The 14,515-nt window shown below is 40.5% G+C and overlaps 1 protein-coding gene across 1 annotated transcript in view; it reads right to left on the bottom strand.

The window, feature by feature from the left end:
* Positions 1–12,358, bottom strand: part of COL11A1 (collagen type XI alpha 1 chain) — a 308,095-nt gene extending 295,737 nt beyond the window's left edge. The window contains exon 1 of the mRNA XM_070748567.1: positions 12,232–12,358. Within this exon, the coding sequence (XP_070604668.1) occupies positions 12,232–12,358 (127 nt within the window). The remainder of the gene's footprint in view (positions 1–12,231) is intronic.
* Between the last annotated feature and the right edge of the window lie 2,157 nt (positions 12,359–14,515).

Below are 14,515 nucleotides of genomic sequence, written 5' to 3'. Positions count from 1 at the left end.
TTAATTTCCCCACCGGCTTGCATCATGACATTTTGCGCGCGCGCACACACACATGTGCAATTTGCCTTCCGTGCAGTGCCGGGATCCTACAGGTACCTTCTGGGTTTTGGGTATGTTTTTCCTATCACAGTAAATGAGGTTGAATGTGTATAATTTTAGAAGAGCTGTGTGTGCATATGTGTGTACATACATATACAGTTTATATAGTAGATAATGTATCTTTTGTGTGCCTGTGTGTTATATGTATGTACACTTATGGCATATATACATAGAATTAAATAGTATATTTTGGATGTTCAGTAATACTAAATAGATAGGGAAATTGTATCTCTTTGAGGCAAGGAGAGGCCAGGTGCCCTAACTCTAACCCAAACCCTTGATGTGAGTGATGTCCAGTTGGCCACCTTTAAGCCAGTCACATGACCTTTAAGCCACCCACCAATCACATGATTGTCAAGCCACTCCCATCTGGTCACATGTCTGGCAAACCACACCCACAAAATAAGCCACGTCCACAGCATGATAGTAAAAAAAATTGTAGCCCTTCACTGCTTCCATGTATGCTCAGTAGCTGGAATCAGCCCGAAATATAGCTGAGGAGCTGATCAGCTGTGCTTCGAGCAAAGAAATAAAGGTCAATATTAACCCAGCAAAGAAATAAAGGTTAGTATTAACCCAGGCAGAAGGGCCCTTTTCCAGGCAGCTGAACCAAAAATGTAAAAAGATGGCAGCATGCACGGACCAGCACTGGCCGATCCAGTTAAGTGACATCAGCATCAGGTCACTACCGGTTTGGGCAATCTGGTCCAAACCATGAGCAACCCATCCCTGGACTTAGTAATAATGTACTTTCAGAATATTCAGCTGCACACCTATTTTGAAAACTCTTTTGAATGGTAGCATGCATAGCTTGAGTAGGTTAATTGAGAAGTTTTTTAAAAATGGAAAAAAGGATGAATAATTATTTTAATTAATTAACATTCAATTAACATATGTTCACTTTCTTGGTATTTATGGTTTTCATTTTATTTCATTTATTATTTCATTGCCAAAAATATAGAATAATATTTTCATAATGAAAGTGGGAAAAAACTGGCAAGGCAGTGAAACAAATGATTTGCAACTATACAGGGAAGAAAAATACTCTATTTACAACGATCAGTCAAAACAAGAATGTTGAAGAAAAATTCATACACATTCCTTATTGGTGAGAAAATGTAGTAGAATTATAAGACATTCTTAAAAGGATTCTATAACAGAATAACTATTAGGCATATCATATTTGCAAAAATCCAGATGACCATTAGTTGGCAGCAAAACAAGACAGAAAATTCATATTCTTTGCTGCCACCTTGTGGTCATCTTGAGTTTTTTTCAGTCTAGGTATGGGATGTTATTGCTGGAATATTGGAGAGAGGGAGGAACATTTTCAAATTTAAAAAGAGTGTAATCTTCAAACATTTATACAACAGTTTGGTGAGAACTAGGAGTGAGATTATACATCATAGATATATTCTATGGGTAAATCAATATTTATGAATTTCTTTCTGAACAATCAGATCTTTAATGGCCATATACTATAATGATCATCAGCTGAATGGGAATTGGCTTTGAAGAATAGCATTAAAGCCTTTTATTATTCAGTGGAAGCAAATTAATTCAGCTCTGTCAATACAAATAGCTAGTCCCGTGCCCAAATTCTTTTTGCACATTTTTTTACTAACATTCTTCAACTTGGTGGAAAGAATTTCATTCTGCTTCCAAGAATACAATTTTAAAAATTGTATTGAGTAAGAAGCAGAATTCTTGCAGTTACTTTAGTTATGAAGTAGCCAAACTATGAGAATATTAAGGCTAGCCCAAATCTGGGAAAAAGTCCTTTGATGTGATAATGTTTTGACTATTTCCCATCGAAATAGAGTCATAAATTTAAATGGGGACCTGCTAATCCATTGAATCAAATTAGTTAGCTTCATAGCACTTTCCTTTTGAAAAGAAAAATTTGGGATTTTGGTAAACTGTGTTGCAACTTCATTTTTACACATGGGGAATACTGAGAGGGTGGGTTGACTAGTGTGATTGCTTACATGAATAGCCAGATAAATTTTATCATCACAGTAAATACTTTTGAAGAGGCAGCATCTACAAAACGTTGGGTCTCATTCACTTCCTCAGCTCTCAGAATTTTTATTGTGAATGAATAGAATAGAATAGAGCAGAGCAGAACAAAATAGAATAGAATTATTTACTGGCCAAGTTTCATTGGACACACAAGGAATTTGTATTTGGTGCTTATGCTCTCAATGTACATAAAAAGAAAAGATACAATTGTCAAGATAGGAATCAGGAAACAATCAATATTAACATACCATATTTTTCACAGTATAAAATGCACTCTTTTCCTCCTAAAAGAGGCTGAAAATTTGGGTGCGTCTTATACTCTGAATGTAGCTTTTTCTGAAGATTTCGTTCTAGCCCTAACAATGTGCTAAGGATGTTTCCAACTCTTACCAGCTTGCAAGTTTCATTGTTACTCTCTGTAAAGAATGTTTTTCCAGCCTTAAGTCTTTGTAGGCTTTTTTTTATTGCTATTCTTTAGGAGTAGACAAAATTGGCTCTTCTATGATATGTGGACTTCAGCTCCCAGAATTCCTGAGCTAGCATGATTTTCTCAGAAATTCTGGGAGTTGAAGTCAAGTGGTAGAAGAGCCAACTTTGCCTAACCCTGCTCTACTTGCTCCGAATGTTTCTTTCCAGCCCTAACCAGGTGCTAACAATGTTCCCAGCTCTTACCAGCTTTCAAGCTCTTTCACTGTTACTCTCTCCGAATAAGGTTTTTTTTAAAGACCTAGTTTAACAGATGGATCATTTGAGATGTAGTCATTGGTCCAAAGAGAGAAGTGGTGAGAGTACTCAGCCTTAGAGGAGCCCTGTGTTAATTGTATAGGTATCTGATGTGATTTTGCCGAGCTTTACCTGATGCTTCCTGTTTGTTAGGAAGCTTGTGATCCACTTACAAGTGTATTCAGGTACCGCAAGCTGATTTAGTTTAGTTAAATGAACGTTCCATATAATGGTATTGAATGCTGAACTAAAGTCTACAAAGAGGACCCTTGCATAGGTCTTTTGAGATTCAAGATGTTGTAGGATGTAGTGCAGAGCCATATTTTATTTTGTTCTTTTGTGCTAATGGGATGTTATATTTCTATACTGGTTTTGAAGATGAGTTCCAGGTTGTCTAATCCAGTCTGAACCCGTGGATCAAACCTTATTTCCAAATTTTGGAATGAGTAAACAGATGTCTGGTGGAGAACTAAACATTTAATCTCTTAAGAATAGACAGGATAAGGATAGAAAAAACAGTCTGAATGCTATTTTTTTCCTATGCTTATTTCTGTAAAATTGTATATTTCATTGCGAGCTGCTTCTGCTGTCCCTGCAAACTAATTAGGAGTACAGTATTGCCAACAAGCCTCAGTCTTGACACTACTCTCTTGTTAAGTGAAACCTTTTAGCAGGCAGCTATGCTAACCCTCCTGGCAAGTGTGGTGATTGCAAGCAGCAAAATTATACCACTCTGTTTTCTATTGACATCTCCCCACAGGCTGAATTGGAAACAGACATATAGGCAAACAAGACTATAGAAACTTCTGATTTCTTCCAGAAAAGCTAAGAAGCCATTACCAAAGAAATGTCAGTGATTGCTGTATATCAAATGCAAATTCTATTTATACTACAATCAATGTTCAAGAGATTTGTTCCTCTTTCTCCTGCCTGCTCCATATAATGGGCTACAAGTGACTGTCGTGTGGGGGAATGGGAAAGTTTCCATCTGTTTCTTGTTTTAGTAATGGCATAATTCTCAAAGAAGAACTCAATGGTCAATCTTTTGATTCTTGCTGGAAGAGGCTAAACCAGCCAGCCTCATACTACATGGAAGCCAGTGATAAGAAGGACCTTTTCAACAGGAGCCAAATATTTTGCTTGTCCAAAAAATTAAGTGGTCTTCTCATTAACATTCCCACCTCATTTTTTAAAAAGCTATTTTACTGAGCTTAGCAACAAAATCTTAGGGATGTTAATTGGCCATAAATGGGTGCGTGGGAGATGTTTGTGGGTTTCTCTCTTCCGTTTAATGTGTTGATGTAGCCAGATGTTTAATTGGGATTCAGCAAACCACAACCTACCATGATATGTGAATCATGTAAATGGATGTGCTTGAGTGCCATCTGGTTCCTTTATGCACAGCAATCATTTTGACAGCTTCACAAGTGTAATAAAGACAGGCATGAAGGCAAATACTGAGCAACTGCACCCACTGTCATGACAGCATCACTGTGGCTGCACATGATATGCCAAGATGCCTTTACACAAATGATGCCATTATGTCTTTACATCCTGACATCTGACACAAGAGTGTGTAAGTCTTGCCATATGTGTGATGGCATCCAAGTCTGGAAACCAGAGTCTCCCGAAGGAGGAAATATATAGGTCATTTACCTTTAATTGAATACATGTAGAGATTTAGATTATCTTACATTTATGTACACTGAGAACATATGCACCAAGACAAATTCTTGCTGTGTCCAATCACACTTGGCTAATAAAATTTTATTCTATTCTGTTCTGTTCTATTAATCTTGATTTGGGAGATCATTTGGTGACTTGGCTTCAATTCTGCAAATTTCTGAAACTTAACAATTTTATATCTTAATAACCTGCAGAAAATAAGTTAATTTTAATTTCTTGCACTGAATGTATCATTATTTTGGCTTCTTCCAGAATCCCAACTTCCTCACACGAGGGTTTCTTTTGAAAGAAAAGAACATTCTTAAACACTAGTTTATTCTAAAATCACAGTTATCAGATTATGCTAGGCCAACACCCTTGCTATATTAACTTGCAAAGCTGACTATTTTCTTTCTAAAATGATGCCTTAATCTGACAGCTGGTAATGCACTTTTCTGTGTTAGTTCAGAAGTAGTGAATGGGTGATTTGTGGCTTTGGAGCTGTGGTATTTTCATTCCAAAAGACTAAACGTTTTTTTTCCCCAGGAGCAATTTCTTTCTTCAAAGCATAAGAGATGCCTTCTGCTTTCATTTAGCTTACTTGGACCCAACAGTAAATTAGCAAATGGTTAAAGACTTTTTTTTCCCTTAAAGAAAGCAGGAAAGTATGGTGAGAAAAGAGCAAACTTCTTAAAGTTTGCTAGTATAAAATCCAGTGTTTTGGTTATACAAAATTAAACCGAAGATGTGACAAGTATAATTATCCCAGTAGACTTTTGTTATTATTATGCTTACAGCAATATTGTAATAGTGTTTTTTAAGGCTTCTATACTAAAACAGACCAAATGGCCACAGAGCAAGAAAAAAAATGTCCATGGCATTAGCACAATGGGACAAAAATAAGACATGGCAAGGAGAACTGTAGAGATTTATTGAAGGGTGCTCCATAATGTATCAATGAACATTGGATTTACATTGCATTTTTTTTAAAAGAGGCTTCTGGTCCCATCCCAGCTGTTGGCCATCATCTGTTCTGAGGTTTGAGTTGACCCAGCCTTCACACTACCCTTATCTTGGCTGCAGGATACGTTTCCTCTTTTCATTGACTGTTTCTGAGAGCCCTAGACTAAATTCCTAAGGCAACATTAGGTTGCCTTTTCCTCTGTAGAGATATTCCTAATACACAGAACATTTGAAAGCAGGAGTGGTGGCAAATGGGACACATAGAGACAGAACCAGAACACTGCCTCTTTTGGATGGTATGGACACTTAACAACTTTTAAAAAGTGATTATTTGCAGGTACTTGTTTAAGGACTGACATATTACTGACCAAAATTACAACCATGATGAAAAAGTAACTTTGTGACCACACCTCACATTTACAATTTTCATAAATCAGTAAAACAAAGGCAAGTTGGAGTAAGATTGTAAGCAGAGTTGCTGTTTCATTTATCAACTATTTCCCTTGATGACTGAATTTCTGGTCCCAATTGTGATTACTAAACAAGAACTAACTGTATTTTATTTTTTTGGAGTTAGTATGGCTGTTCAGAATTCATGGTTGGGATTTAAAAAACCATAATGGGACAAAAAAGAAGAGTTTAATGTTTGGTGTATCAAAATTGAAATACATGGAATATCCCAAACTGCTTCTAGCATCTCAAGATGAAGGCAAATTCTTATGCCCTAACGACTTCCCTAATCCTTTTTTACCAGAAATGCCAAAAGCTCAACTGGGGATCTTCTACATGTAAAACTGAGCAATCTAATACTAAGCCATTTGCTCAACACTGTCAAACTATTTACTTAATCTGCACTACTATTAATCTTCTCATCGTTCCCATCACCAATCTCCTCCCACAAATGATTGTATGACTGTAACTTTGTTGCTTGTATCATTCCTATTTATATTGAATGGTTCCTAATACGATTGGATTGTTTATTTCTATATGAACTATCATTAAGTGTTGTACCTTATGATTCTTGACAAATGTATCTTTTCTTTTATATACACTAATTCCATGTGCACCAATATGAATTCCTTGTGTGTCCAATAAAGAATTCTATTCTATTCTATTCTGTTCTGTTCTATTCTATTCTAATTATATTCTATGAAGTATAGCATAGCATAACAATAGTATTTAGGCTTAAATATCATCCCATAGTGCTTCACAACACTTTCTGGGTGGTTTACAACGTAAGCCTTATTTGCATATTGTCCCCAATAATCTGGGTCCTCATTTTGCCGACCTTGGAAGGATGGAAGGCTGAGTCAACCTTGAACTCCATCAGGCTTGAACTCTAGGCTGTGAGCCTGCAATACTGCACTTTAATCACTGCACCACCTGGGCTCCCAATATTCTCAAAGCGATTTATTTATTTACTGATTTCATCAAAGCAATGCTTTCTGTTATTTATTAGAAAGGCTGTGCATTTGTAAAAGGGCTTCAGATCTCACACCAACGTGAGCACATCTCTCTCCTGTTCGTTACAGCAGGCATATTTTTTTCAAAGTCCTGTCCAGAAAGGTGATGCTCTCAATTTGCTCCAAAGCTCTTCAAAATCATTTCCAAAATGGGCAAAGTCCTTTTTATTACGTTCAAAGTTTGCTTCCAGACCCTCCTTCTTTGAGCCTCATTCCAATGCCCTTTTAATCGCTTATTGCAACAGCCCAGGCCGGCCAGCAGGCCATATTTCATCTTATGACCTCAAATGCATTCAATGATCCTTTTAATCCCAAATTTCTACTTCTCTAGAGAGAACATCAAAAGACTGAGGATTATGAAAGACATCCCTGTTCTACAATCGCCTTCTTCTCAGCAGAGAAGTTTAGAGACACAGATTAAGATTAAAACTGATTAAGATCAAAACGTGCACATTTCTTCCATGTTTCAGAAAGGGGAGAGGTCTGTTCTGAGATTTTTTGAAGTATGTAAATCAGCAATAAAATAGGGAACCATTTCTTAGAAGGAGTAGTTTAGCAGTGAGGGGGGAAAAAATCTTTCTTTCTTTACAGGGGATTTTTCCCCCTCCTCTTCTCACCTCCTTGTAAAAGGCAAGTAAAGAACTGCAGAATTTAGACAACATACCAGGCATATTTTCTTGTCAGCTGCCAGACCAGAAAGAGAGAGAGAGAAAAAGATATCGGTGTTTGGCCACTAGAAAGGTTTTTCAGACTGGACCTTGGTTCTTTTCACTGCCAAAGTTAAAGATGTGCCATGAGGATATTGGGATCGTGTTACTCTCTAATCCATGGGATTCAAAACCTTGTCTATGGTTAGAATTTATTTTAGATTTCTCCTCATTGTTTTCTAATTTGATCATCTTTCCTAACTCAGTAGATAAGATTCTAGGAATTCTGCTTAACCTGCTTTGAATGGTATCTAACAAGTAAGATATTAATGTAATCTGAAAAGAATAATTTTTGGTAACTATGACAAACATAATTGATCAGCACATGCTACCTCAATGTTTCTACTGTAAGTAAAGAAAGTACATCAAATATATTTGCATATAGCAGCTGTTTTCATGAAAATGAAGCATCTTTCTTTCTTTCTTTCTTTCTTTCTTTCTTTCTTTTCTCTCTGATTTAATATTACAAAAATAATCCACACATTAAAAATATGTTAGAATAAACTGTTTTTCCAAAAAAAAACCAGAAAGCACATCAAATGTGTTTACATGTGTTTCATGAAAATGAAGCATTGTTTCTTTCTTTCTTTCTTTCTTTCTTTCTTTCTTTCTTTCTTTCTTTCTTTCTTTCTTCCTTCCTTCCTTCCTTCCTTCCTTCCTTCCTTTCCTCTCCTTCCCTCCCTTCCTCTCTCTGCAATACTGTATATCTAATGATACTTTCTCCTTCTACCCAGCAAGGGTCCAGACTACAGTGCCAATATATATATGAATTTGCAAAACATTATCTGAATGGGAATTCTTGCATGGTAGCATCATCAACCTCTCACATCATTCATCACAATATGTTGCAGAGATTTTTCTAAATCATCTCAGTTTTATAGCATTGCATACCTTCACTCATATTAAGACAGCACCACTTATTCAATAGAGTTGCATTCACATGAACATCACATTGCATATGTGCAATTATATGTTAAGTTGGAAATTTCTGCATCTTCAGCAGAGCTTATTATATGTATAAGAATAAAATAATTGGGATTAGTAACTTTTAAAGAAAACTCATTAACCTTGCTTGGAAAACTGCTTTTTAAGTAAAATAATTCACTGTCATTTTAATATTAGAGCTACTTTACATTAAATTTTAAAGTTAATATCTTTAGAATATCTAGAGGCTATTTTACCTTGGCTTTATTTTAATAAACTGTGTGTATTGCATTGTTACCTTCCCCTGTTCTTTTACCATTGCATGGGATACAGTTTGTGTCTATTCTACATCTTGGAGGTCTTGCTAACCACAACAAAGGGAAAAGTAAAAGAATGCAACTTTTAACCTATGCCTTTCGGAAATGCCAAATGAGCTCTCTCTTTCTCCCACTTAATTTTAATTCCTGCTAAAAATATCAAAAGTTTGACTGTACTTCAAACAGTTACCACTGTTCAGGAAGGAACTTGAGGACTTTTCTGGGAAAAGAAACAAAGAACAGCATGTCTGCACATTTCTTTTGGGCCTTTTTTTTGGGGGGGGGGGGCAGATATTAGGATGTGATGCAGGGATTTGTCAAAAGCGCGATTTCTTAGCCACTCTGTCAAATTGTCATCAGGCAGCAGCATTCCAATATATGTCTACCCAGAGGCAGTTTCATCAAAACATTCTCCCATATTGCATACTTCAGTGAATTACAACCCTAGAAGGAGCAACACCACACAGCAACACTAGCATCTGCCTATTTCCAATTATCTGAACTGCACTGGGAGAATAGCAAGATTCACTCCTTTTTGGAAAAAAGAAAAGAAAAATGCTGCTTAGCCTTTGATTTCTCAGAAAAGATGTGCAAAGTGAACCAATTGGTCAGGGACAGTAATCTTCAAGTCATATTTGGATATTTGGAAGAAAGGAACGTTAAGAAAATAGTAGCTGTGTTTTTCCCCAATCACACATCCCTTCTCTGCAAGCTTTTCTTGGCACCAAGCAAGAAAATAGTAATCCTACCCCTGCCTCTGAGCTGAAAGTGTGGCTTGACTTCTGTGCCCACAGCTTTATTTCAGAGCAGGCCAGCAGGGGGCAGAGAGACAGGCTGAGGTGACTGACAGGTCCAGTCCAAGAGGTGAGCAGGAACCCAGAGGCTGAACGGGAGCTTTCAGGAAGCATCTTTCTCCTCTCCTTGGGGCTTAACAGTTGAGCCAATGAAAGGAAACATCCAATCCAGAAAAGCAAGAAGTACTTTTAAAGAGGAAATTGTTTTATTAATGGAGTTAGAGTCCTCATATCATCATGGTTTTGGGATGTAAAAGAGGAAAGAAGGAAGGAAAGGAGGGAGGGAGGGAGGAAAGAAGGAAGGAAAGGAGGGAGGGAGGGAGGAAAGAAGGAAGGAAGGAAGGAAGGAAGGAAGGAAGGAAGGAAGGAAGGACACATACACTATTCCACCCCAAATCCTCAGAGAGTGGCAGCATATAAATCAAATAAATCAAACAAACAAACAAATAAATAAATAATAACTTCAACAGATTTCACTGGACAGAAGCAGTTAGCAAAGAATGTAGTCACAAAGGCAAATCTCTGGAGAATAGGAGGGAAGGGATAAGCAAATTGCTATGAAACCGGACTTTGGAAAAAACCCTCTAATTTTCCAGGAAACCTCCCCATCATGGATCCCAGGTACCTGGATTAGAACTCATTCAGCTTATTATAAAGGAGATTGTGTTGGTATGTTCTCCCAATAGGGAAAAAATAGCCTTATTATTATGCCACCTTCCTGTCTGTCTGTCTGTCTGTCTGTCTGTCTGTCTGTCTGTCTGTCTGTCTGTCTCACTCTCTCTGCCTCCCTCTCTGATCTTCTTAGTAAGATTCAACATCTGCAGCTCAAGAAGCTGCAGACGAACACATGCCCACCTATGGGACCATTCATTCATTCATTCATTCCATTCCGTTCCTTCTGCCAAAGATGCACCTAAGAGGGAGGAGTTTCCTGCTCCTCTGTGCATTGCCCTCCTGTTTCAGCCTTGCCACGTAAGCTGGCTGGAGTCAATGGGGACTTTTAGGACATGCAGCCAGAGTGTGGGGGCAGATAAGGTAATATTTGAGACGGGTTAAACCCTCAGGGCTCTCTGGAATGCGGAGATCTTCGCTTCTTCTGAAGTCTTCTTGTCAGCTACCTACAAGACACCTGATGCATCGCATCTACTGCATCGCTCAAAAGTTCTCAAGCAAGTCCAAGACAGATCAAGCAAGTGATTATCGAGACATTTCAGAATCCAAGCTAGGAAGAGCTCTGAGTCCATTTGAAATCATTCTTGATTTTAAAAAAAATTAAAAGCCTGTGGATTTTGCAGTCTAGTGTGGTCCATCTATGAATGTGAGCCAAACCTTCCCCTCTGCTTTTCCCTTCTTTTCTTCCCTTTGGCCAAACGCGCGCCTGTAAATTCACACTCAAGTTTAAGAATCTCAAAGAGTTTAAGCAAGGGAATGATGAGAGGGAATATGCACAAGCCATCTCTTCGACCGGTTTCAAAACCACCAACACCCTAAAAAAAACAGTCGGGTCTTTTTGTTCCAAAGGTTCCTTGTGGTCTTCTCGAGTTTCAGATCTTTCCATTACTGCATTCAGCAACCCACCTCTTTCTCAGTCTTACTTTTTGCCCCCACCGCGCTTTTAAAAACTGGGCGGAGACGGTATTTGAGACTCCCGGACCGATCCTATATATGGATTTTTCTATCGAGAAATGAAAACTTTACTGGATTTAGTGGGACGGGCAGAACCCGGGAGAATCCTTCAATTCTCTTCCCAGCATCCTTCCAGTACGCTAAAGTGAAGCAGCTCCTAATTCGTATTAAGGACCAGCCGAGGTCCAGGCTCCACTGAACGGCTCAATCCACAAGAGAGGGGGGGGGATTCCCTGGAGCATACATAGAGTGCTCCCCAATCCAATCAAGCGAGCAGATCCCCGAGGTTGCTCCCCCCCCCCCCCCCCGCCTCCATTCATTTCAGGGAATTTGATCAGGGAGAGAGGCAGGTTCGATCTCCGTTTCACTTGCTAGGGTCACCTTAGAAATCGGGGGCTGCGACCTGGCCTGATGTCGTCTTTCTCTCACACACACCCCAGTCCCATCTCTTCTAGCCGGGGCTTAAGGTGTGTATGCTGTAGTTCACCAGTTCAAATCTCACCACCGGCTCAAGGTTGACTCAGCCTCCCATCCTTCCCAGGTGGGTAAAATGAGGACCCAGATTGAATAGGCTGATTCTATAAACCGCTTAGAGAGGGCTAAGCACTACGAAGTGGTATATAAGTCTAAAGGCTACAACGCTAAGGCACAGAGCATGTTGATCAGAAAGATTGGCAGTTCGGCTGTTCGAATCCCTAGTACAGGTCTCCAGCATGGGCAGGGAGTGGACTAGATCAGTGTTTCCCAACCTTGGCAACTTGAAGCTATCTGGACTTCAACTTCCAGAATTCCCCAGCCAGCATTCGCTGGCTGGGGAATTCTGGGAGTTGAAGTCCAAATACCTTCAAGTTGCCATGGTTGGGAAACACTGGACTAGATGACCTCCAAGGTCCCCTTCCAACTCTGTTACCTACAAAAGCTCTCTTACCTCCTCGGACTTCCGCCGCTTGAAGCAGCAGCGCCACCGAGATGAATAGAAGTAGAGCGGGACAAGCCGAGTCCCCGAACCGCCGTTTCGTTTTCCACCGGGTGGACCACTGCCGACTCGTCTCCATGGTTCGCCCCCAAAGACCCGGGCGCGCCGACTGGCGGCCCCGCTTCGCCCGCCGCGCTTCTCTCCGCCCCGGCTCGCCCGCCGCGGCCGCCTCCGTCCCGCTCGTATTCCAAAGAGACGCTCGGCCTCGATTCCTTTCAGGGACCCATCGAGAGTCCGAGGACAGCTAGGTTCAAAAAGGTTAAAAAAAAAAATCCGCTCCCGGGAAAAAGCGAGGAGGTGGGTGGGTGGGGGGCGACTTTGGATCGGCGCTGCCTCTTCTCGTGGAGGGAGGGGGGATGTCTAACAGCGCCCGGATCCGGCCCTCCCGAGTCGCCTCTCCAGACCGAAAGGAGGTGGAGGAGAGGGGCTTCAATCCATACGCGAGGAGCGCAGCATCTCCACTAAAGGCTGCATCCCACGAAAGGGGGCTGGCCAAGAGGCGCACCGGGAAAGCGGCCGCCAAGAGAGCGAGCGAGAGGGCGGGCGGGAGGACGGACGGACGGCTCCCCCCCTCCTCCTCTCCCCTTCTTAGGGGAGTCTAAATTGACAGGGAGGATGCCGGCCACAAACCAATGGGAAGTTTCCTGAGAACTCGGAAAGCCACGCCTTTGTCGCCCGCCCGCCCCTCCCCTTCAACCCGCGAACTCTCGACCCCGGCGCGTTCCCCAAGCGACCCATTCAGGTGAGCGGGGGACACAAGGACGCGCGGCGGCGATTGGGTCACGGCGCCGTCACCCCCTCCCCCCACAGAGGAACGGGAGACGACTTGGCTGAGGAGAGTTAGGGGCGTAAGAGGACACCCCCGCCCCACACACACCCAAGCGCTCTTCCCTTGACTTAAGGGATGAGGACCCTTAAGTCAACCTGAAACGAAGCAGAGTGCGCTTCTTGGGCTCTTCATCCCCTCAACTGCCCCTACCTAACCTTTTCCTCAATATTTGTCGCTGTGGTCAAGGAAAAAGCAGGTTGTGGGAAATGCATAGGACCCATGCTTTTGGCAAACCACCAAGGAGGTTTGTGGACAAAATCCCTTGAAGCCCAGCTGGAAACTTCTTGCTGGACTTCAGGTTGTATATATGACCAGTTGTATATGTCACATAAAGAACCTGAAATCCAGCAAGGAGTTTCCAGCTGGGTTTTCTATAGAATTCTATTCTAGAGAAGAGATATAGAATATAGAAGAAAATAATATAGAATAGAATAGAATATTTTTATTGGCCAAGTGTCATTGGACACACAAGGAATTTGTCTTGGTGCATATACTCTCAGTGTACATAAAAGAAAAGATAAATTCATCAAGAATCATAAAGTACAGCACTTACATTTGACGGGGGAGATGCTTTTCAGTATGCCCCCCTTTTGCTGAAGTAACTAGGAACATGTCAGATCAGGGGGGCATGGAGATGTGACACTGTCATTTTTTAAGGAATTAAGTACATTTTTAGGAATTAAGAGCATAAAACTGCCCTTAGCTGTGGATGCTAAGTTGGATGAATGTATGTACGGGCATGATTGCATACCCATAAATGTTCTCCTTATGCTAGGCAACCTAGGAAAATAATGAAAATATGCTTAGACAGTTGGCAGATTGGATCTAATACAGGCAGTTTTTGACTTATGATCTCAGCTGAGCCTAAAAGTTCTGTTGTTCAGTGAGACTTGTGAAATGAGTTTTGCCCCATTTTACAACCTTTCTTGTCACAGTTAAGTGAATCACTGCAGTTGATAGGTTAGCAACCCAGTTGTCAAATGAATCTGTCTTCCCCATTGACTTTGCTTGTCAGGAGGTTGCAAAAGAAGATCATATGGCCCTAGGACCCTGCAGCGGTCATAAATATGAACCAGTTGCCAAGCATCTGAATTTTGATCACATGTTCATGGGGATGCTGCAAAGGTCATAACTGTGAGAAGTGATCATAAATCACATTTTTCAGCACTGTTGTAACTTTGAACAGTCACCAAATGGACTGTTATAAGACAAGGACTACCTGTATTTCAGCCTCAATTATTCATCAGTAACATGGGAAGAATCCACGGATATCCTAACATCACAATTAGGAAAGAAGTCCCACCAAATTCAGCACAATTACACTGGTCAAAAAAATAAAGGGAATACTTAAACAATCAAACCTCTGTGAAATCAAACTGTCCACTTAGGAAGCAACACCGATTGACA

Source organism: Erythrolamprus reginae, chromosome 3, assembly GCF_031021105.1.
Source record: "Erythrolamprus reginae isolate rEryReg1 chromosome 3, rEryReg1.hap1, whole genome shotgun sequence".
Taxonomy (NCBI): Eukaryota; Metazoa; Chordata; class Lepidosauria; order Squamata; family Dipsadidae; genus Erythrolamprus; species Erythrolamprus reginae.
Note: the sequence above shows the minus strand (reverse complement) of the source record. Positions and strands in the feature narration are given on the sequence as shown.